The sequence below is a fragment of the Natrix helvetica genome (genome assembly GCF_964273705.1).
Source record: "Natrix helvetica genome assembly, chromosome: 4".
In the NCBI taxonomy this organism is placed as follows: Eukaryota; Metazoa; Chordata; class Lepidosauria; order Squamata; family Natricidae; genus Natrix; species Natrix helvetica.
Window position 1 is genome coordinate 147562383 of NC_138550.1, and position 22524 is coordinate 147584906.

The following is a 22524-nucleotide window of genomic DNA, read 5'->3' on the forward strand; positions in this document are numbered from 1 at the left end:
GAAGAATTCCTGTGGCCTTCCTACCAAGAAGCTTTTTACTTGTGTGAGAACTTCACAATGTGGGGGGAAAAAACCCTCTTCTGCAGCTTCAATATCATTTCAGCACACCAGTTTTCAGTATTTCTGCCTGTTTTTATATATCAGACTGTCTATTTGCACAAGCACACAAAACAGACAGGCATACATAGTTATTCCAATTTACCGGCATTCAGGCCACAATTTACCATTGGTAAATCATAACACTGTATTTTACAAATTAAATTTGTGATTTTTAAGAGGCAGCATTCTGTCCCTGTGGATTTGGGAAAAGCCGTTTTGAAATCGCAGAATGCATACCACTTTTTGCTTAGCAGCTGAAATGTATGCTAAAGTGATAGATAGAAGCAAGCAAAAGCAAATACTAACTATTTTTTTGTTTTATTATATCTCTTTAGTATTTTTGAAAAATGCAGGTAGTTCTCAACGTATGACCACAATTGAGCCCAAAATTTATGTTACTAAGTGATAAATTTGTTAAGTGAGTTTTTCCCCATTTTACGACTTTTCCTTGTTAAGTGAATCACTGCAGTTATTAAATTAATAACACAGTTGTTAAGTGAATCTGGTTTCTCCATTGACTTTGCTTTGTCAGAAGGTTGCAAAAGGTGATCAAATGATCTCCGGCATTGCAACCATCATAAATACGAGTCAATTGTCAAGCACCGAATGTAAATCATGTGGCCATGGGGATGTTGCAACAGTCATAAGTGTGAAAAATGGTCATAAGTCACTTTGTCCATGCTGCTGTAACTTCATTCACTAAGCAAACTGTTGTAAATGGAGGACTACCTATATGCTATTTATTGATGGACTAATTTTTAAAAAAGAAAGTCAGTATAAAGATTGGCTTGATTGTATAATACTTTATCCAAATGCATGGTGTAATAGTGTAACATGCATAAAGACTAGTAACTGTCCAACGATTTGCTAAATCATTAGTATTCAGTGAAGCAAATAAACCTGCTAGTTCACTGCAAGTTTCTCTCTGTTCAATTGAAACATTGAAAATTGTTTTCTTCTGACGCGGATAACTATATCATATAGAAAAATTAAAACAATGCCCCAGCCTTTGTTCTTTAATTATGACTTTTCACATGGCTTCCCTCTTCCTATCCTTGCAAATAAACACACATATAATTTATGCACACATGGGGGAAATGGAATTGATTGTTTCTTGGCAAAAGACATTAACTTTCCCTAAGTATGCTGATCTCTTTCCCTATATTTTCTTGAACAACTAACTGCTTATTTGTTTTCCAAACATGTTTTATTGGGGATCGTGCTTGTATTGTGTACCTTTCTTAGTCTAAAACGTGCCTGCTGTCCTACTTCGACTTCAAGAAGATAACACTCTACATTATTAAGTAGGAATCATCCTTAAATGGCAAAATATTAATAACAATAATAAGGAAGAAGCAAGCAATAATACAATACAATGCAATACAATACAATAGTAGAGTTGGAAGGGACCTTGGAGGTCTTCTAGTCCAACCCCCTGCCTAGGCAGGAAACCCTATAACGTTTCAGACAGATGGCTATCCAACATCTTCTTAAAGACTTCCAGTGTTGGGGCATTCACAACTTCTGGAGGCAAGCTGTTCCACTGATTAATTGTTCTAACTGTCAGGAAGTTTCTCCTCAGTTCCAAGTTGCTTCTCTCCTTGATTAGTTTCCACCCATTGCTTCTTGTTCTGTCCTCAGGTGCCTTGGAGAATAGCTTGACTCCTTCTTCTTTGTGGCAACCCCTGAGATATTGGAACACTGCTATCATGTCTCCCCTAGTCCTTCTTTCTCTTAAGCTAGACATACCCAGTTCCTGCAACCGTTCTTCATATGCATGAAGCATGAAGAGGTAAAGGAAGGGTTACTTTATTTTATGAAGAAGACTCTGAGGTTATATTACAGATCATCCTAAAGAGGCTTACGGTTTCACATCTTCATATATTTATGAACAATGCATTGTTCATGTTAGAAGACAACTGACATCATTGTGGCCAAGCTGCTGTTAGTTTTCAATAAAGATAATAAGAAGAGGTTCTAATAGGCTTGTGGAGGGCATGTCTGTTTTTGAACATGATTTGAAAGAATGAAACACATATTCTATTTAACATATTTTATGTAACATCCACTCTTAAGAACAGCAAGATTCATGTGTTCTTATTTCCTACATATAACCAGGAAAAGCAAGCCATTTAAAACATAACAAACCAGGTAGCAAACAAAATCCACTCAAAACTATTACAATTCCATGATTCCAGATGATATCATAAAGTTAGTGTTATTTGTTTCTCTTTCTTGTCTTCCCAATCTCTTCCATTCTCATTGTGTGTGTGTGTCTCAAGATAATTTGAATTACTGTACATCTGTGACATAATTGCATAATATATTGTTTTGCATTTCTTTTGTGTATAAAGATAGCCATTGAAAAGCCACCTCTTAGTAGAAATTCTATGTCAGAAAATAAAATAAGTCCGTTTCCAACCTTGCATTAAATATCATAACAACCATTACTACTTTTGTTTTCTTTTAGTAGAAGTGTATGTGAAGGTCTCCAGTCCAGGTTTTATACTCCAGGTGAGTATAAAAACTGCACTATAAATATTGACTGGAACTGGATATTAAAACGTATTACACAAATTCCATATGATCTTCCTTAGAGCCTAGTTATTTCCAGCTGAGTTCAATGAGTATATATGAACTTTACAAAGTCCTTTATACTTTTGAGATTACAAAATCATTTTCAGAATCTGTATTCTGTATGATTACTTTGAGATGCCTCAAATAGCTGCTCAGAAAAAGTTTTTTCAGTAAAGAGTCTGACTCAACACTTCTCCACTTGCATGGAGAAGTACTCACTGCTTTTATTTATTTATTTATTTGATTTGATTTGATATGATATGTGTGTCTACCCATCTCCAGAGTTCAAGACAGAATGTACACCAATTGCTCATCCAGTTCACCCCGAATGTCCAGTGAGGGTTACTGGGTTAGGACAGAGCAAATGGCACACAGAAGACCCCATCATCTTCCATAGTAAAGTGTAGACTTGGAATTTGTGGCTCCCATATCCTTGTTGTTGTTCGTTGCAAAGTCGTGTCCGATCCACTGCGACCCCATGGACAATTTTTTTTTAAATCTAGTTCTTATACTGTGAACTGCTCAGTCAGTCTAGAGCCGGGAGCACCTACATCACTTGGAATGTATGGTATATGGGTTAGATAGAGTCTAAGGACTGATAAAATACGCACCTGTTTTAAGGATTTGTTGTTGTTATTAGTTGCTATTAGTTGTTGTTGTTATAAGTCGTGTCCGACCCATCGCAACCCCATGGACATTATTCCTCTACCATCCTTTGGAGTCCATTTAAGCTGATGCCTACTGCTTTGGTGAGGCCATCCAGCCACCTCCTTCTCTGTCGTCCCCTTCTTCTTTTGCCCTCAATCTTTCCCAGCATTAGGCTTTTCTCCGGTGAGTCCTTCTTCTCATTAGGTGGCCAAAGTATTTGAGTTTCATCTTCAAGATCTGGCCTTCTAAAGAGCCTATCCTACCATATCCTACCAGCTACTTAATACTTGAGGAAATCCAAGTTTCTTTATTGTAACATCTTATGCTGCTACAGTTCCTATAGATAGAAATTTGTCTTTGATAATTTTACAGATGCCAATTTTCAGTTAGATTTTGCATTTGGCTAATAGTGTGCAAAACATCAATTTATTGCAGTATACCGCAGTAGGATTTTCCCTTGTGAAATATTTTTTCCCATTTATAAATGGTATACATTTCCCTTTTTGCCTAAATTTGATTATTGCTTTCCATATTGAATTTTGTCTCTTTTGAGGCTGATAGATCTCAATGTTGTTTTTCAATAAATTGCTTTGCAATAAGTTTTTTTTCCTTTTATTTAATTTTCTAAAAGAGGTACGTTGAGATATAAGGCAAAATAGATTTTTATCTTAATTATGCATTCCACAGCATTATAAATTACTAAAAATTACTTCCAATTTTGGTACAATCTTACAGTGTGCAAATGTGGCTTTCCTTGGTAGAAGCCATCTTCACTGAACTCAAAATTTCCATAATGCTGTCACATTCTGCATGGAAAGCAGATTTACAGATAGGTAATCCATGTAAGATAGTTTAAAGACAGCTTATTAAAGGATTGAAGCCTGCTGTTAAATTACATATGCTTTCAATTGCTGTGAGGAGCAAAACGCATCAAGAACTACAGCAATTTAGATACAGCTGGAAAAAGACCTGTGTTCATTTTCAATGAAAGGTCCTTTACACTTTTTCTTTTTAAAAGAGTTTCTATTTTATATTTACCTTTAGGTTATACGGGGTTCTTTTTAATATGGTAAAGTTCGCCGTAAGGTTTAAAATGCGTATGTCGGAAGAAATTGAAATGTGGCCTTCAGACAAACCTGAGCTTACACAATGATTTCTAAGTTCTGGTCTGCACTTTTGGAGTGCACTTTACCTAAATGCCTTGCAGGAGTAACTAAATCTTTGCATTTTAAACATTGCTAATTATAAATGTCTCAAATCAGCGTTCAGTGTTCATACCACTGTGTTCTTCCTTGAAGTGAGCTGTGATTATCATGTTTTGTACATGAAATTGTTTGAGCATCTTGGATGGTGTCCCCATCTGTCTCCGAAAACATAAGACAATGTGTCATTCAACATGCCATCTGCTCTTGTTCCAATCTTCCTTTAAAATGGCTCAAGAATTTTGTTTAAAATATAGAGGGGTTTTTTTCTCTCATAAAAGTACTCTGAAGAACATGTTTGCTGATATTTGTCTTTATTAAAATGCGAGAGGATGTACACATATACAGTCAAAAAGAGCTTATGTTGAAACTGATGTCAAGTGCTGTATGGAACATTAGAATTAAAAAAATAAAAAACCGGCTTGCAGAAATGCTATAGTGTACAGATGCAAAGGCTGTAGCCCTGAAAATAAGGAGCCACATATGAGCATCCATGCAATTTTTTAAAAAAGAAACAGAAATATAACTCTACCTTCTAATTTTATGTTATTATTAGCACAGGATTTTAGAGCTCTAGCCTAGAGAACACTCATATTTTATGTATTTAAAAATATTAAATATATATTCTTATGCTAAATACAATTATATACTATTTTGTTTGTTTGTTTGTTTATTATGTTTTATTTGCAGTTTTCCTTTAACAACCAACATTTTTGTGGACAGTGTAATGACTGGGTTAACATATTTATTACACAGTACTCCCAGTAGTAATACAATTACATATACAGAATTATTATCTTCCAATTTCCAATTCTTATCTTCAAACATCTGTATAATGTGTAAAATAATTTATAGATTATTTTTATGATTCTCTTAAGTTTTATATCAGTATCTATATGATTTCCTATAACATGCTTTGTCCATTGATAGTGATGTGCATGTACATTGACATATAATTATACCCAGACATATAGAAAAATAGCATTTACTAATATAGCTATAATGTAACTCACTACCTAATTTTCATAGTGTAGCAGTAGTACAAAAATTATTTATTTTATACAATTAATCTCTTCATATGCAAGGATATAGTTTTTACTTTCATTTTAAGAATTATCCACTGGTTAAATTTTTCTGCCAGTAATATGAAAGCAAAATTGTCATATTATCTTTTTTAATAATGACAAGGTAGTATATTTTCATTCTGAAATATTTATAGCGTAAATTAACAAAATGATGTTTCTATCCTATTCTAATATATCTCCTTTTGCATACATGTTAAAGGTTAATGGGAAGATTTTAAATTGTATTACATTTTTTATAATAAATGAATGTTTAAGATACTTATGAAGTCATATATTCCTTGTGATATTTTTCCATGAATAATAATTTAAGAAATAAAAAATGCAACAACAATAGATTGCTTAAAATACAAGATGGAACTAATAAATATTAGGAGGAGGAGGAGCTTCCGGGGAATGGCAGCTGACTTCTGAGCTCCGAAAATGCTCCGGAGCTCTTTGACAAAGGAGGGGTTGCTGCCGGCCCTTTTCCCACCTTTTGGGCCGGGATTGAGCCTCAATGACCACCCTGGTTTTCTTTGAGACCTAATTTGGTCCGTCAGGATGGCGAATAGCCAGAGGGAGATTAAGAAAGCACTGGCTGACATGGGGATTGCAGTTGGAATTGGAGACCAATTATGGCGGCGGCCACCGGAGGGCAGCGCGAGGACGGAGAGAGGCCCGTGATGCAGGATGCCGACGGAAGGCCTCCGAGAGGGCCGTAAGTCGGCTGGAACGGCGCCCGGACCAGGAGGGGAGGCAGGTTGAAGCCAGGACTAGCTGCTGGAAGCTGTGCTGTGTGCTGGAACCAGGCAGAAAGGGGAAGGGGGGCAGAACAGGGCTTCTGCATTAGGGGCAGAACAGGGCCTGTCCTGGAGACAGGCAGGAGCCCCCCCCACCTGGCAGACTAAGATCTATTGCCCCCCCCCAACCTGTGCTGTGTGCTGGAACCAGGCAGAAAGGGGAAGGGGGGCAGAACAGGGCTTCTGCATTAGGGGCAGAACAGGGCCTGTCCTGGAGACAGGCAGGAGCCCCCCCCCACCTGGCAGACTAAGATCTATTGCCCCCCCACCTGGCAGACTAAGATCTATTGTCCTTTTGCAAACTACCTGCCATGGCTTGTGCCCAGGTGCCCCTGATGACTATAATCTGCCCGTTTAACATCTGGTATCCTGCTGACTTCCTGCTATTTATGACTTATGGCATTTCACCTGCCGGGCTACTCCTACTACCTCTCCCCCTCTCACCCTCGCCATCTGCTATTTTATAACAACTAGCTACTGCCCTCTTCCGCCCATAATGGACCGCACCCAGGCCTCCATCTATTTATTTACCATCCATCTTCCAACCGATCACCTGGCCAACATAAGATCTTCCCACCTAGTTGTGATCGTGGACATTTCTTTCCTCCCATTAGATCCTGGCTTATTGATTTTAACATCAACAGCACCCTGACTTTGTCGTAGCTTTTTACCATTACGTATTCGAGGTCGGACTTGCTCCAGCTGCGGGAATCCCCCCTCTCGCAGGCATGGCCCTTTGCCCCCTCCGGGGCCCACCTTGATGATGGGTTTGTGAACCCAGAGAGGTGGAGGAAGCGCAAACTTAGGGTTTTTTTAATGAAATGTTTTTTATCCTTTTTAGGGGGCTCCAGGGTGGGGGGGCGGGGGCGGGTGGGTCAGATCAGGAGCGATGTGAGAGCCGGGCCTCCAGGTGTGGTCGCGAGCAGAAGGAGCGGAAGGGAGGAGGAGGGGGAGGATATCATTCCTATACAGGGCTCTTTAATTCCAACGGTCGCAGGGAGGGGCAGATACGAGGACAGATTAAGAACTTATAGTCGGTTGGGAGACCGTGGTTGCTGGTTACACCCGGTCGCTTGTACCAATCCCCGCGGTCTAGGTGGTCAAGAGTTACAGACCCAGGGCCTGAGGCTGTTGTTATGCAATGCGAGGTCCGTTGTTAACAAGGCCCCCCTCATTCACGATCTAATTTTAGAGGGGGAGCCGGACCTCGCGGGAATAACAGAGACCTGGTTGGGCCACGAGGGAGATCTTCCCCTCGTGGAAATGTGCCCACCAGACTACCGAGCATTTCACCAGCCCCGGGCCCAGGGAAGGGGCGGTGGGGTGGCAGTAATTATTCGGGAGGACTTAGAGCCGAGGGAGTCTACTGTGCCACAGACATCCGGATGTGAATCCCTTGTTGTGAAATGGGGCCCTGGGAGACAATTGGGCCTGCTGATAGTATACCTGGCTCCTCGCTATACATCAGCGGCCCTGCCTGAACTCCTCGAGCTGATCGAATCGGTGGCAGTCGAGACCCCCAAACTTTTAGTGATGGGGGATTTTAACCTGCCATCGATGGGAGAAGCATCAGAGGGGGTTCGGGAGTTCATGGCTTCCATGACAGCCATGGACCTGACTCAAATGATTCAGGGCCCGACACACGAGGGAGGACACACTCTGGACCTCGTTTTTGTCTCTGGCCAGTGGTTGAGTGATCTGGGAGGAGGGGACTTAACCATCACTCCCCTGTCATGGTCAGATCACTCACTCCTTCGTCTTGACTTCCCTGGTGCTACCTCCCGCTGCGGGGAGGCGGAACCGGAAAGCACTAGATGGTTCCGCCCCAGGCGCCTGATGGAACCAGATAGGTTCCAGACGGAGCTTGGGCCACCTCCTGTAACCTTGACCCGCCCCCGGGTAGAGGACCTGGTGGTCGCGTGGAATAATGCGACTACCGGGGCCTTGAACCGGGTGGCGCCTTTGCGGCCTCTCCGGCGGCAACGATCCACCCTGGCCCCTTGGTTTACCGAGGAGCTAAGGGTGATGAAATGCCACAAGAGACGTCTAGAGAGTCGTTGGAGATCCTCTCGTTCCGAACTTGATCGAACACAGGCACGAGCCCATTTAAGGACGTACCTTGTGGCATTGAGAGTGGCCAAACGCCAATATTGTGCCACTCTCATTGCATCCGCAGAGAACCACCCTGCCGCCCTGTTTCGGGTGTCCCGCTCCCTCTTGTTTCAGAGGCCGCGGGAGGCCCCTCTACAGGGCAGAGCAGAGGAATTTGGGAAATATCTGCAGGATAAAATCGCTCAAATCCGGAAGGATTGGGCCCCTGTTAGTGGTCCAATGGAGACGTCCGTGGCGAGTCTTGAGGAATCGACCTGGGAGGAGTTTGACTTGGTTGCCATCGAGGATTTGGACAGAATGCGTGGACGACTGCGACCCGCCACATGTTTATTGGACCCGTGCCCCTCCTGGCTTGTACTGGCATCCTGGGAGGTTACACGAGACTGGCTCCTGGACCTAGTGAACGCTTCGCTGAGCGAGGGGTCTCTCCCGGCCACCTTGAAAGAGGCGGTGGTGAGACCCTTGCTCAAGAAGCCTTCCCTGGATCCTTTGGAGCTGGCCAATTATCGTCCTGTCTCCAACCTTCCCTTTTTGGCGAAGGTTGTAGAGAGTGTGGTGGCCTACCAGTTTCCACGGCATCTGGAGGAAAATGATTATCTAGACCCGCGCCAGTCCGGCTTCCACCCCGGTCACAGCACGGAGACGGCCTTGGTCGCGTTGGTGGATGATCTCTGGAGGGCCAGAGATAGAGGTTGTTCCTCTATCCTGGTCCTATTAGACCTCTCGGCGGCTTTTGATACCATCGACCATGGTATCCTGCTGCGCCAGCTGGAGGGGTTGGGGGTCTGGGGCACCGTTTTGCGGTGGCTCGGCTCCTACCTTTCTGGCCGGACGCAGCGTGTGTTGGCAGGGGAGGAGAGGTCGACCCTACGCCCCCTTACTTGTGGGGTGCCACAGGGGTCGGTCCTCTCGCCACTCCTGTTCAACACATACATGAAGCCGCTGGGTGAGATCATCCGTGGTTTCGGGGTGGGATATCATCTGTACGCTGACGATACTCAGCTGTACATTTCCACCCCGAACCACCCCAACGAGGCCGTCGAAGTGATGTCCCGGTGTGTGGAAGCCGTACGGATCTGGATGGATGACAACCGACTCAAACTCAACCCCTCCAAGACGGAGTGGCTGTGGGTACCGGCTCCCCGGTTCAGCCAATTAATTCCATCATTGGCCATCGGGGGCATTCAACTTACCCCCGTGGAGCGGGCGCGCAATTTGGGCGTCCTCCTGGATGCCCGGCTGTCCATGGATGACCATGTGACAGCCGTGGCAAGGGGGACGTTCCACCAGGTTCGCCTGGTGCGCCAATCGTGCCCCCTACTGGACCGGGACGCCTTACGCACAGTCACTCATGCGCTGGTGACGTCTCGCTTGGACTACTGTAACGCTCTCTACATGGGGCTTCCCTTGAAATGCACCCGGAGGCTACAGTTGGTCCAGAACGCAGCCGCGCGGGTAATTATGGGGAGTACTAGGTACTCCCATGTGACACCGTTCCTGCGCGAGCTGCACTGGCTTCCTGTGGTCTATCGGGTGCGTTTCAAGGTTTTGATAACAATCTTTAAAGCGCTCCATGGCTCAGGACCTAGTTACTTGCGGGATCGTATTCTGCCCCATACATCCCTGCGACCAATCCGCTCGCACAGAGAGGGCCTCCTCCAGGTGCCGTCCACCAGACAGTGTCGAGGGGCGGCGCCTAGGAGTAGAGCCTTCTCTGTGGCGGGCCCAGCCCTGTGGAATGACCTCCCTCTGGATATTAGGAATACCTCTGACCTCCGCTCCTTTCGTGTAAAGCTCAAGACCCACCTTTTTCAAGTTGCTGGCCTGGCTCAACTTTGATCCAACTATATCGCTCCTGACGGGTTTTTTTATTTGGGGTATTTTAATTGCATTCAATTTATTTAGGGGTTTTTAAACATTGTGTTTTTACTTGTTTTTATCTATCACTTCACCTCCTCCTTGTATATGTCGTGTATATGTCTTGGTATATGTTTTGTTATATGTATGTCGATATATTTATTTCCTATGTTTTGTTGTACGCCGCCCCGAGTCCTTCGGGAGAGGGTGCGGCTAAGAAATAAATATTTATTATTATTATTATTATTATTATTATTATTATTATTATTATTATTATTATATAGAGAGTGTATGTGTGTATATATATATGTGTGTGTGTGTGTGTATGTGTCTGTGTGTGTGTCTGTGTGTCTGTGTGTCTGTGTGTTTGTTGTATTGACAGGTCACCAGCCGTCAGTATATATGTAGTATAGATCCATTTCAAGCTATTTAGCTCTCATCAGCTAGCTATACCCTTACTGGGATTCGAACCAGGGCTGTATTACATATTAGGCAGTTATATTAGCCACTAAGCCACAGGCTCTCCTCCTTATCAGCTGAGCCAGGGAAATAGGTATGTATTTGTGTTACAACCCCTGGTATGCCCAAATATGGGAGGGAGCTCACTACTCCCTCTTTCTGTCATTCGGCTCATCACAGAAGACCATCCAGGCAGAAAACCATATTTTTATTTTTAATGTTGCCTTTATATATATGTATGTATGTATGTATGTATGTATGTATGTATGTATGTATGTATGTGTATGTATATATGCTGTAATTACTGGGAAAATATTATAGAAAAAGTTTTTTTTTAAATCATACCTTCAAACTGCACCTTACATTTTTTTAAAGAATGTTTTCAAGGAAGTCTACAACTGTTAAATCCACTGGAGGGAAAAAGAATTTTAAATATAAGACTAAAAAATAGTCAGATATTGATTAGTTCATTTTACTTTCTGTATAACTACAAAAGTAGAAATATAATTCCAATGCACATTATAGTAATATAATATTTTACCAGGGAGTCATGTTTAAATAAGATTAAAGCATATGTTTAAGAAAACAAAACAATAAGTGTAAATAGTTTTATATTAATCGAAATATGAGAATGCCCTTAGGAATTCTTGTTGTTTATGGAAAAATACTGTGATAAGACAAAAATATTGGGTTAGGATGGAGCTATTTGAAGGTCAAATAAATTCAGAATTATAAGTGAAAAATTGAAATGTAAATACACAGATCTTTGATAGCGAAGTAATTAAAATGTATGGTTTTGCCTACTGTGTATAATAAAGGCTTATATTTGTTCAACCATAAAAGTTATTTAATCATTTTAACCTTGGAATTCTACCCCACAGGAAAAAAAACATACTTAATGGAAGTTAGTTGAGAAGCATTAGAGTATCACAACATTGACTGAGCGAGAAGGCATGGAAAATTCAAGCCCAGCTTATTTACGCTATAATACTATAAACAGGTTGCATGGCAACCAGTGGCATGGGCTTTAAAGTTACTTTATCCTTAGTTTAGGAACGAATACTTAGCCAGATCTCTCAATTGGTAATTTCTACATTTTTATCAGGTTTTGCAGCCTAATTTCTAGGACATTTTCACAGTGATCCAGTCTCGCATTTTAAATGTTTGATGAGCTGAAATCAAAAGTAGCTTCAAGGAAAAAAGAAGCAGAAGTATTTCTTGAGACATTGTGGTTGATAAATATTAAGGCTGCCCTGGTCAAATAGCAATAGCATTTAGACTTATATACTGTTCCGTTGTTCTTTACAGCACTCTCTGAACAGTTTACAATGTCAGCATATTGCCCCCACCCCCAACAATCTGGGTTCCCATTTTACCGAACTCAGAAGGATGGAAGACTGAGTTGACTTAGAGTCCAATCAGGTTCGAACTCCAGACTGTTGGCAGAGTTAGCCTGCAGTATTACATTCTAACCACTGCACCACCAGGGCACTGAAAGCATGGTAGAGATAAATGTCCAATAAAGAGACAGCCATTTATGATGGAAAAGGTTCTTAGAAGTTGACTTCCTTTTATCCAGGATATGGCATATAAGCACTGCTGAACCAGAGTCTACGCATCCTCTCCCTGACCAATTTTCTTTGTTTCCTTCTTCATGGAAGGAAGGCTTCATGGTATCCAAAACAGAATAACTAGATTCTGTAATAGTTTGTACCATATAGTATCAACCTTGTATTTTGTTTTAATGGGGTGCCATTGGGTAGACAGAGAAGTGACAATGAAGGTTACCTTATCTTACAGCTTTTAATAGCAATAGCACTTAGACTTATATGCTGCTCCAGGTGTGGTTTTCACTTATCTTCCCTACTGGTTTGCAAATGTGTGCAAGGACTGGCCAACCCACGATTTCTGCTTCTGTTTGGGCGAACTAGTCTGGACCAGCAGAATACCACCTCTGTACTGCTCCATAATCCTTTACAGCACTCTCTGAACAGTTTACAAATGTTAGCATATTGCCCCCAGCAATCTGGATCTTCATTAATGTTACATTTCTGGGTCAAAACCTATGCTGTTACCCATATGCCACGTGATGCATTGAAACCAAGAAACAAACTATATCTGAAATTTCTCAATGGTTCCTGACTCAGAACATATCAAGGATATTGTGGGCGTTAAAATTGACGTAGGAATATGCTCAGCCACAAGTTGGCTGTTTTCAGAGGCTGGACTACTCACACATTTGTAAATACTCTGCACTTTCGTTTTTTTTTGTCTGAGACACCGAGAGTGCGAAAAAATTACAGGGAAAGAAATGAAGAACAAATAGATGAAACAAGTGAGAAACAAAGAGAAGTAGATTTCAAGACAAACTCAAATAGGAAGGCTGAGGAATAGAGAGATAAAGATGGGTGAGTAGAACAATATGTACAGAAGAAAGGAAGATGAGAATAAACAGAGGTTGGAGGAAAAGAATAAGACAATATTATTAGCAGGCAACCTGTTCAAGTGTCTGGATATAATTACACAGTTGACTTGGACTGGTTTATAAAATGCACAGAGCAAAGAAGGTCACCAATGACCTCCCAAACAACCTTGCCTTGATAAAAGATGTTGGGTTGTCACTACTTTCAAGTTGATTCTGAGCATGGAAGAATTTCTATTTTTTAATGTAACTCTAGACTAGAGACAGATTTCTCCATAGACTTCCTTTAGAGCAGTGTTTCTCAATCTTGGCAACTTTAAGACCTGTGGACTTCAACTTCCAGAATTCCCCAGCCAGCATGGCTGGCTGGGGAATTCTGGGAGTTGAAGTCCTCAGGTCTTAAAGTTGCTAAGTTTGAGAAACACTGCTTTAGAGGAAATACACCCTCTACAAAACTACAAAATAGTTTTCCATACCCATGCTGGGGAAAAAATATTCCACGTACCCGGTACCTTTTTCAGTTCTATGTCTTCCATACTTTTGTTTTCTGATTATGTGCTAGAGGATATTTTGTATTTACTCACTTTTCTGTCTTTTTCTCTTCAATTTTCTGATTTTAAAATGTTACCCCTGTTGAAATTTCTTCAGCAGTATAATTTGAAGGCTGGGCAGGGAAAGTATTTTATTGACTTGACCCTAAGACTTAACCTGTATTAGTTGCAAATACTGAAATAACAGCCTGCATTCACAGCTGAATTTTATGGCTGGTGATTTTGGAGATGATGGTTTGGAAGCTAAATTCGGCCTTATTTTCCATTAGTCAGATAGCATATTCTTGCAGGGCTTGGAAGAAGAATCCAAATTGTCTCCTGACATCTATTTAAATGCATAGTGTCAACACAGAATATTTATATTATGAAAGGGAAAACATACAATATGGGTTTTGCCCAGTTCTTTTTGTCACCTATAGCAAGTTACTTCTCTCAGTATATTTACAGACTTGGCTTCAGCAACTCTATTCAAATTTAGCCACTATCTTTTAAGAAAGGATGGAGTAAAGATTCTATTTAGGCCTTTGTGATATACTGACAACTTTCTTTGCAGATAAAGTCATTCATATTCACTCAAAGTTGGATGCAGCTTGGGCAAAGGCCAGCAAGTTTGATTTGGACAATGTTTTGCACGGCAATCTGAAATTATTATTTTTTGAGCATGTGGAGACCAAAGTTATAAATAAAGTTTTTCTGCCACATGATTAGGTTGGATTGATGTACCATCTGGCCTATTTGAGTGACTGGACAGGGTGTTTGTTTATGGTTGGATTTGGGTTGTGGTTATGTCATTCTTGCGGGAGAATATGCATCCATTCATGAAAAGACCATATCTAGATTCAGAACATTTGGAATGCTAGCCAGTCAATCTCCAGAATTTCTTTTGGGAGACATGGTAGAGTTTCAGGTTCGGAAGATCCTACAGGAAGTAGGCTTGCTGAACTCTTCTGGATATGGGACTATGCATGTGACTGAATTATGGACTCTATGGAACTGTTGTCAGGAGCCTGGTAAAAAAAAGTGCATTCCTTTGAACAGCACTTGATACAATCAGCTGTAGGATCTTTCCAGGTCACTTGTCAGGATGGAGAATTAGGGGTGCATGGTGTTGCAGTGGTTGTACTCCTTTAATTCCAGTTAGTGCACCTGGAGGGGGGCATGATGGCAATGAGTGCTGCTCCAGTGTGGGATACCAACAGGCTCAGCTCTTCCCCTCCATGTTATTCAATATCTACATGTAACTGTTGTGAAAGGCTTTACTATATATTTAGCTTTTATGGAATGGAATGGAATGGAGTGGGAATAATTTATTTGGCCAAGTGTGATTAGACACACAAGGAATTTGTCTCCGGTGTAGGAGCTCTCAATGTACATACAAAGCAACAGAACAATAGTTGTCATAATAATAATAATAATAATAATAATAATAATAATAATAATAATAATAATAATAATAATAATAATAATAATAATACCAAGGGTGGGGGAAGGAGTAAGAAGAATAATGGAGTCCCTGCAGATTTAACTCCACTAGTTCTTGCAGATTTCAGGGATGGTATTCATCTCCATTTCAAGGCCATTGTACCAACATAATGTTTCCGCAGCCATGTGGCCAGCATGACAACACTGTTGCTTTCCCACTGAGGCAGTACCTATTAATCTACTTGCATTTGCGTGCTTTTGAACTTCTAGGTGGGCAGGAACTGAAGTGAGAACCAAAGCTCACCCTGTCTCATGCCACAGGTCTCGAACCTGAACGGCCAGCTTTCCAACTGACAAGCCCAGTGTCTTAACCGTTGCGTCACCATGCACCCCCTCTAAGAAGGATAATAATACAATAATACAATACAATAGTAGAGTTAGAAGGGACCTTGGAGGTCTTCTAGTCCAACCCCCTGCCTAGGCAGGAAACCCTATGCCGTTTCAGACAAATATCTTCTTAAAGACTTCCAGTGTTGGGGCATTCACAACTTATGGAGGCAAGCTGTTCCACTGATTAATTGTTCTCACTGTCAGGAAATTTCTCCTCAGTTCTAAGTTGCTTTTCTCCTTGATTAGTTTCGACCCATTGCTTCTTGTTCTACCCTCAGGTGCCTTGGAGAACAGTTTGACTCCCTCTTCTTTGTGGCAACCCCTGAGATAAGAAGGATAAATAATAATTCTGCAGCTCTACTATTTGGGGAAATACATATAGACATTAGACAGCACTGTGAGAATTAGATGTATAGCAGAGTGATGGCGTGAAGGGGAAAAAACTGTCCCTGGGTCTAGTTGTTTGGGCCTGTTTGTAAATTACCTTCAGTCACTTGAAGGAGGCAATGTACACATTTTATATAGCTAATTATATAGGCAAATAAATGTACAAACTACAAAGTATTAAATAACTCATGAGAAAATGCAAATATGGCAACTCCTAAATGCAATTCTGGAAGTTTTTGATTAATATTAATGACGGGATTTTGATTGTCGTAATGAATATTGAATGCCTGCTCATTCAAGTAAGGATGTGCATGTACTCTCCAGTCGTTTCCACAGCCCAGTTACAAACCTCTCATGGCCCCCAGGTTGGGGACCCTGTTAAAATGAACCTGCTGCAGATTTAGATTTTGGGTTTCAGCAAAGTGTTCATTCCAGGATTCTTTTTAGTGCTAATTATATATTTGAAAGTGCTATATCCAATTCTTTTATAGCAAAGAGTTTGGTTCTTTTGCAGCAAAGAAAACCAAACTCTTTCCTTTTGTTTGTGTGTGTGTGTTTGTGTGTGTGTGTGTGTGTTTGAGAGAGAGAGAGAGAGAGAGAGAGAGAGAGAGAGAGAGAGAGAGAGAGTGAGTGTGAGTGTCATATTTTCATATTTTATTTCCTCCCATCCACAATGATTCTCTAGGGGCCCAAATTATGAAGAAACATTCCTCTCTATTGCTCAGTTTGACCATCTATTATTGAGCAATCTTTTTCAGTATGCAACAGACTTCAAATTAGTATTGGTATCAGATTTTCTTCCCAAATATCATTTCGTCATTACAGCATCTGTGCAGATGCTGCAGAAAGGACAGATCTACCCTTCAACCGAAGACCTTGCCTCAAATGATGTTTTGCTGACCTTAGGGAAGGTGGAGAAGGGCAGGTCATCCCTAATGCTGAAGTAAGTATGATACAGCTGGAAACCTAGCCATACCTTCTATCTGCAATGGAATGTCCTAAATGTCCTTCTCATTAAAGAACAAAATATTGACTGAAATGTCCCCAATGATTTTTTTTATCTTTACCAATTTTATTAGGACGTAGGAGTTGTTATAGTTTTAATTCTACTCTTTAAATTGTTGGGTTTTTAAAGAAAACTTCAAAAGTTTGTTGTTGCTATTGATTGGAGAACAAGATGGATTTACCTGTCATATTATTCACTTTTAGCACCAATTGGACTTCTCCCTTTAAACCTAAGTGTTAGTTAATTATGTTAATTGTTATTATGGTTCGTTCTGCAGTCAGCCATATGTTTAGACTTCATTTGGAATTTTTATCTGTCTATCAAGTTCTTCTGAAGGTCCTCGGGATAAGCAGATGTTGTTTAATGGTTTTAGAGACATTGTCACAGGTAAGGCGTGTCAAATCTTTCAACTTTCAATTTCCAAACATTAGGAGTGCTCAAAGGTGTGACATGCCTTGAGGATTGTAAAGATATTTTGGTTACTTTAATATAATTTAGATGTGCTTAGTAAGTAACTACATAAATATAAATTTTTAACATTTTGCTTGTTTCATTTGAATGTCACAAGCTGTTACAAATGAAGCTACCTTTTGCTATAGCTCAATTATTTAATTTCATTTTACAGTGGGTGTCTATGTATGCATATGTTTTTATGCACATATTCTTTCATCTATGTTATTTTTCTATTTAAAAATATAATATAGAATATTCACATTTTGATAACTGACAAAAATAATTCCATTGAAGTTTCAGAATCTAGTTTTGAATTCCATTGAAGTTTCATAATCTAAATACTTAAACATATGAAGAACGGTTGCAGGAACTGGGTATGTCTAGTTTAATAGAAAGAAGGACTAGGGGAGACATGATAGCAGTGTTCCAATATCTCAGGGGTTGCCACAAAGAAGAGGGAGTCAAACTATTTTCCAAGACACCTGAGGGTAGAACAAGACGCAATGGGTGGAAACTAATCAAGGAGAGAAGCAACTTAGAACTGAGGAGAAATTTCCTGACAGTTAGAACAATTAATCAGTGGAACAGCTTGCCTCCAGAAGTTGTGAATGCCCAAACACTGGAAGTCTTTAAGAAGATGTTGGATAGCCATTTGTCTGGAACGGTATAGGGTTTCCTGCCTAGGCAGGGGGTTGGACTAGAAGACCTCCAAAGTTCCTTCCAACTCTGCTATTGTATTGTATTGTATTGTATTTGTACGTCCTAAGACTGTGACTGATGCTACAACCAGAGAAAATTTTCCTGTTTAATAGAATTATTAAGGGAATTATTTCAAAATATAGGTAATCATAGCTTAACTGGCGTTAATATTTATTAATCATTCTTTTTTAAAGATAGTTTTTCCAGAAAATTTTGGCTTTTCCCAATCTAAACAGCAACAATAGAAGTGATTTTTCTGAATTTACTCTTCTGAATGCTCTTGGGGAGCATGTTTTGTGCTTTGGGTTTGTTTTAGTCATGGCTTATCACACAGGCATATCAGAAGCTCAAAAAATGAACATGGAGTTAGTAATACTTCTTCCTGAATTTGATACTGAAATATATATTTCCACTGAGATACAATTAAACTATTATGACCACAAATGACTGTTTCAAAACAGTTCAGATATCCTCATTTTCCATCACTGCTTTCACAAAACAAACATGTTCATTTGATTAAACTTTCACTTAGGGCAGTGGTTCTCAACCTGTGGATCGGGTCCCCTTTGGGGGTCGAACGACTCTTTTACAGGGGTCGCCTAAGATTATCGGAAAACACATATTTTTGAAAAAAATATGGAAAACATAAAATAATTTTATGGTTGGGGGTCACCACAACATGAGGAACTGTATTAAAGGGTCGCGGCATTATGAAGGTTGAGGCCCACTGACTTAGGGGAACTTGCCCTATACACTTTATAGTGAAAGTGTCTGTTTTCACAGGCTAATCTATCACCTATACTGACAAACAACTGCTCTTCCTAAAAAGATCTTCAGATTTATAGCAGAAAGTTTAGAGCATTATGGAGGTTTAAGAATGTTTCTTAGTAAACATCCAAACAAACCTACCGTGTAGCTAAGTCATTCTAGAGATGTAAGCATGTGCAAAACTGTTATTGAAATGTTAAAATCTTTAAAAGCATTTAGCTATATAAATAGATATATAAATAGGCCCAATTCCATCTTTCCCACCTCAGTTTTATTTCTAAATTTTTAGGATTGGTTTTAGGGTCTGTTTTTAATGTTTTTAATTTTTATAATTTTTATAAATTCGTACAGGGGTTGTTTAATTTGATTTTTAGCTATTTATATGATTGTTTGTATGTTTTTAAATTTATTCCTGTACATCGCCCCGAGTCCCTTATTATTATTAGATAGACCCACAGATTTTATATGTGTGTGTGTGTGTGTATTTGTGTTACAACTCCTGGTATGCCCAAATATGCCCTTTATTTATTTATCAGCACAAATACAATACAACACACACACACACACACACACACACACACACACATATATATATATAAGCTTTTTTTCATTTTCCATTACTGTGGAAAGAATTGGAAAATAATGTATGTATATTTATACATGAATGCCATTATTATTGTTTGTACCTCTTCTTTGGATTAATGTTCCAAATCCAGATTTTAGAAAACCAAAATATACACAACACATTTGATAAATTATTAATGAAATAAAATTAATTAGGATTAATCTTAGTGGTGGGTCCAATAGATAAATTCATAATCAACAGGTGGTAGACTACTATGGGTATTTCTGGTCAAATTAATGCATGAATTTACCTGTCTGATATCTTTTCTTTATAAAATACATGTGATTACATTTAATTATCCTATAAGAAATAATACAGTCCTAACATGACTAATTGCAAGTGTGGCCAGCCTGCCTTTATAAATCACTTATTGAATGTAAGAGTAGATTTTATAAATGCCATTCAGTTTGAAAAATGATGACAAATAATAAATACTTAACTATATTCGCCAAATGCATGTCAATATTCACCTATTTGTCCCTTACCCAAAAATGTATTTTGGTGGAAAATGACACCATCACACAGGGAAGGACCAACAAGTTAGACCTACATTTTGAGGAAGGGAGAGAGGAAGGAAGGATACTAGTAGGAGCATCCATGAAAGTGGATATAGTTCAGACACGTAGTTCAAACACATAATTGGCTCTGGAAGATGGCGATTGAAAGGAAAAAAAATTAAACTTAAAAATAAAAGTTGTTGAACAAGAACAAATGACCAGAGAAAAGCAGGGATTGAAAAGAGGAGTTGATTGGCTAGCTGAAATTCATGAGAGAAGCGCTCTATATTACCGTGCAATAGGTTTAGTATGGTCTTTTGTGTCAAAAGGAAAATGGAAATTACTTTACAGTAATTAACTATAGGAGTATAGTTGTGCTGGGATAAATAGGCAAAATTATAAAATTTGAAATGCCAGCTACAAGTAATCCTTAGTTACCAACAGTTTCTTTCAGTGACCATTCAAAGTTACAGTAGTGCTGAAAAAATAAGTTTATGACCAATGCCCACACCTACAACCTTCACAATACCCCTTAGTCACCTAATCACCATTATAGTCAGCATCTGTTACCTTGTACCTGACTTGTTGTTTTTCATTTGTTTTCCTCCACTAGACAACAGAAAGATTGGATGGGAAGGATTGTAAGAGAATAAGCAGACACACAATGAGGAGTACACTTCAAAAGCAATGCATTGATACTTGTAGCCATGAATATCCTATGTAAATAGCACGAGGTATTTCCCATTGTGTGACTGCTTGCGTTCTGAAAATCAGTTCCTCTCCAGTCTTACAAGGAAGGTGGGGCGGGGGACACCAAGCAGCTTCTGTAGGCAATCTCTCTGAACCTGTTTCCCACAAGATCTTGAGAATTCTTAGAAGTTTCTTTTAAAAATAAAACCTAAAGCCAGTTTGCTCAGAACTCAGCTTATTGTTATGAACTGAGTGAATTCCACAACTTCAGTTTGCGATTCCAATTTGTTGCACAAAGCATCGTTCAATGATCCTTGCTTGCACATAATGCTAAACAAACCAGGAAGCGAAGCAAGAATCAATCAATCAGGGAGGGTATATTTAGATGGTTTTTCAGTTATACTAAGTCAGGTATTTAAATTATTCTCTTCTGACTTGAGACCTTGCATATCTGTGTCTCCAGTTCCTTAACCCCGGGAAATTAGTGACTGCCTCCTTCAGTTGTCTTTCTTTGCATGCTGGTTTTGGCTTGACCAGTGCCCCCCATCTCCTCTTCATTACAATCCCTTGATATCAAATGCAGCAAGAAGTTCAATTATTGGAGTTGCACTCCCCCCAAAGGACATAACACTGCTTGCAGGGGGAGAGAATGTTTTAAACGCAATAGAAACCCTGTTTTTAATCAGCTGGGAATGGGGGGGAATGGCATTACATTGAAATGGTGTCATCATTAGAGTAAAAACAAATGTACCTGATTTGCAGTTCTTAATTTCATTTTTTAAAAATCTCTATAAAGGCCTTTTATTTGCTACCCATTGGTGCTTCAAGATTGATGTCCTGATATTTCTCTCCTCTTGTTTCGAGACCTTCTGGATCCATTTTGTCTAGAAGTGCTGTATGTGGAGAGCCTAGATTCTAGATCTTTTTTAGTGGATTGCTGCCCCTAATGAACACTTCTGCATCATCAGAAACACTGACTTTTCAATCTGTTTCATATGTTATTTTAAAGCTCTCTTCACATTTTGCAATGCTATTACATGAACGAAAGATGAATTGTAAAGAAATCCCTCCTTCTCTTTCAGAACTGTGAGCAATACCTAAACTTTTCTTGCTGGCTACAGAATAAATGCTGCCTGAATGAGTAATGATTAGAAAGCTTTTGGAACTGTATTACCATAGGTGACAGCTCTGAGGAGATAGGCAGGTAATGTTAAGAGGAGAGGATAAGAGGCTATGACATTATGTCTGGAGGGTTAAGGACTCACCGTCAAAGCTTGAACTGCTATTCCTAGATCAATACTTCTCAGTTTAACACTTATCTTGACTACTGGTTAGAGGCTTTTGTAGATATGAACACTGAGAGAGCAAAATAAAAGTGAAAAAAAATGATTGTTGCTGTTCACTTATATGTGGATTGCTGAACTTATTTAGGTTTCAGATCCACAATTCTCTGTTTTTCCATGGGGCAAACACTTGATGACCTGAAAATGGAATAAAACCAAGAAGTTATGAACTGCTCTTAGGCAGACAGTTTCCTTGTCCTTTCCCTTTTAATTTCTGTCAACAGGAAGAAAGTATCATTCAGCTTCAAATAGGGCTTGTTACATTATTTTTGTAACTATACAACCTCCCTTTTTAAAAACAAATTAGTGATATATATATGGTCTTCTTGTATTCAGGTCTTTTCCCATGTTAACGCGGGGAAAGACCCGAATACAACAAGATCAGCATAGCTACACCCATGAAAATCTACGAAAACACACTCACTCACACACACACACACACACACACACACC

The 22524-nt window shown here is 39.8% G+C and overlaps 1 protein-coding gene across 4 annotated transcripts in view; it reads left to right on the forward strand.

The window, feature by feature from the left end:
* Positions 1–22524, forward strand: part of ZFPM2 (zinc finger protein, FOG family member 2) — a 349444-nt gene that overhangs the window by 259686 nt on the left and 67234 nt on the right. Inside the window, exon 1 of one of the 4 annotated variants that reach the window (XM_081952814.1) lies at positions 17290–17383. The exons of the other annotated variants lie outside the window; for them this stretch is intronic. Coding sequence (XP_081808940.1) covers positions 17350–17383 — 34 coding nt within the window. The 5' untranslated portion in view covers positions 17290–17349. Of the gene's footprint in view, positions 1–17289; positions 17384–22524 lie in introns of those variants that run through there. 4 annotated transcript variants of the gene reach the window in all.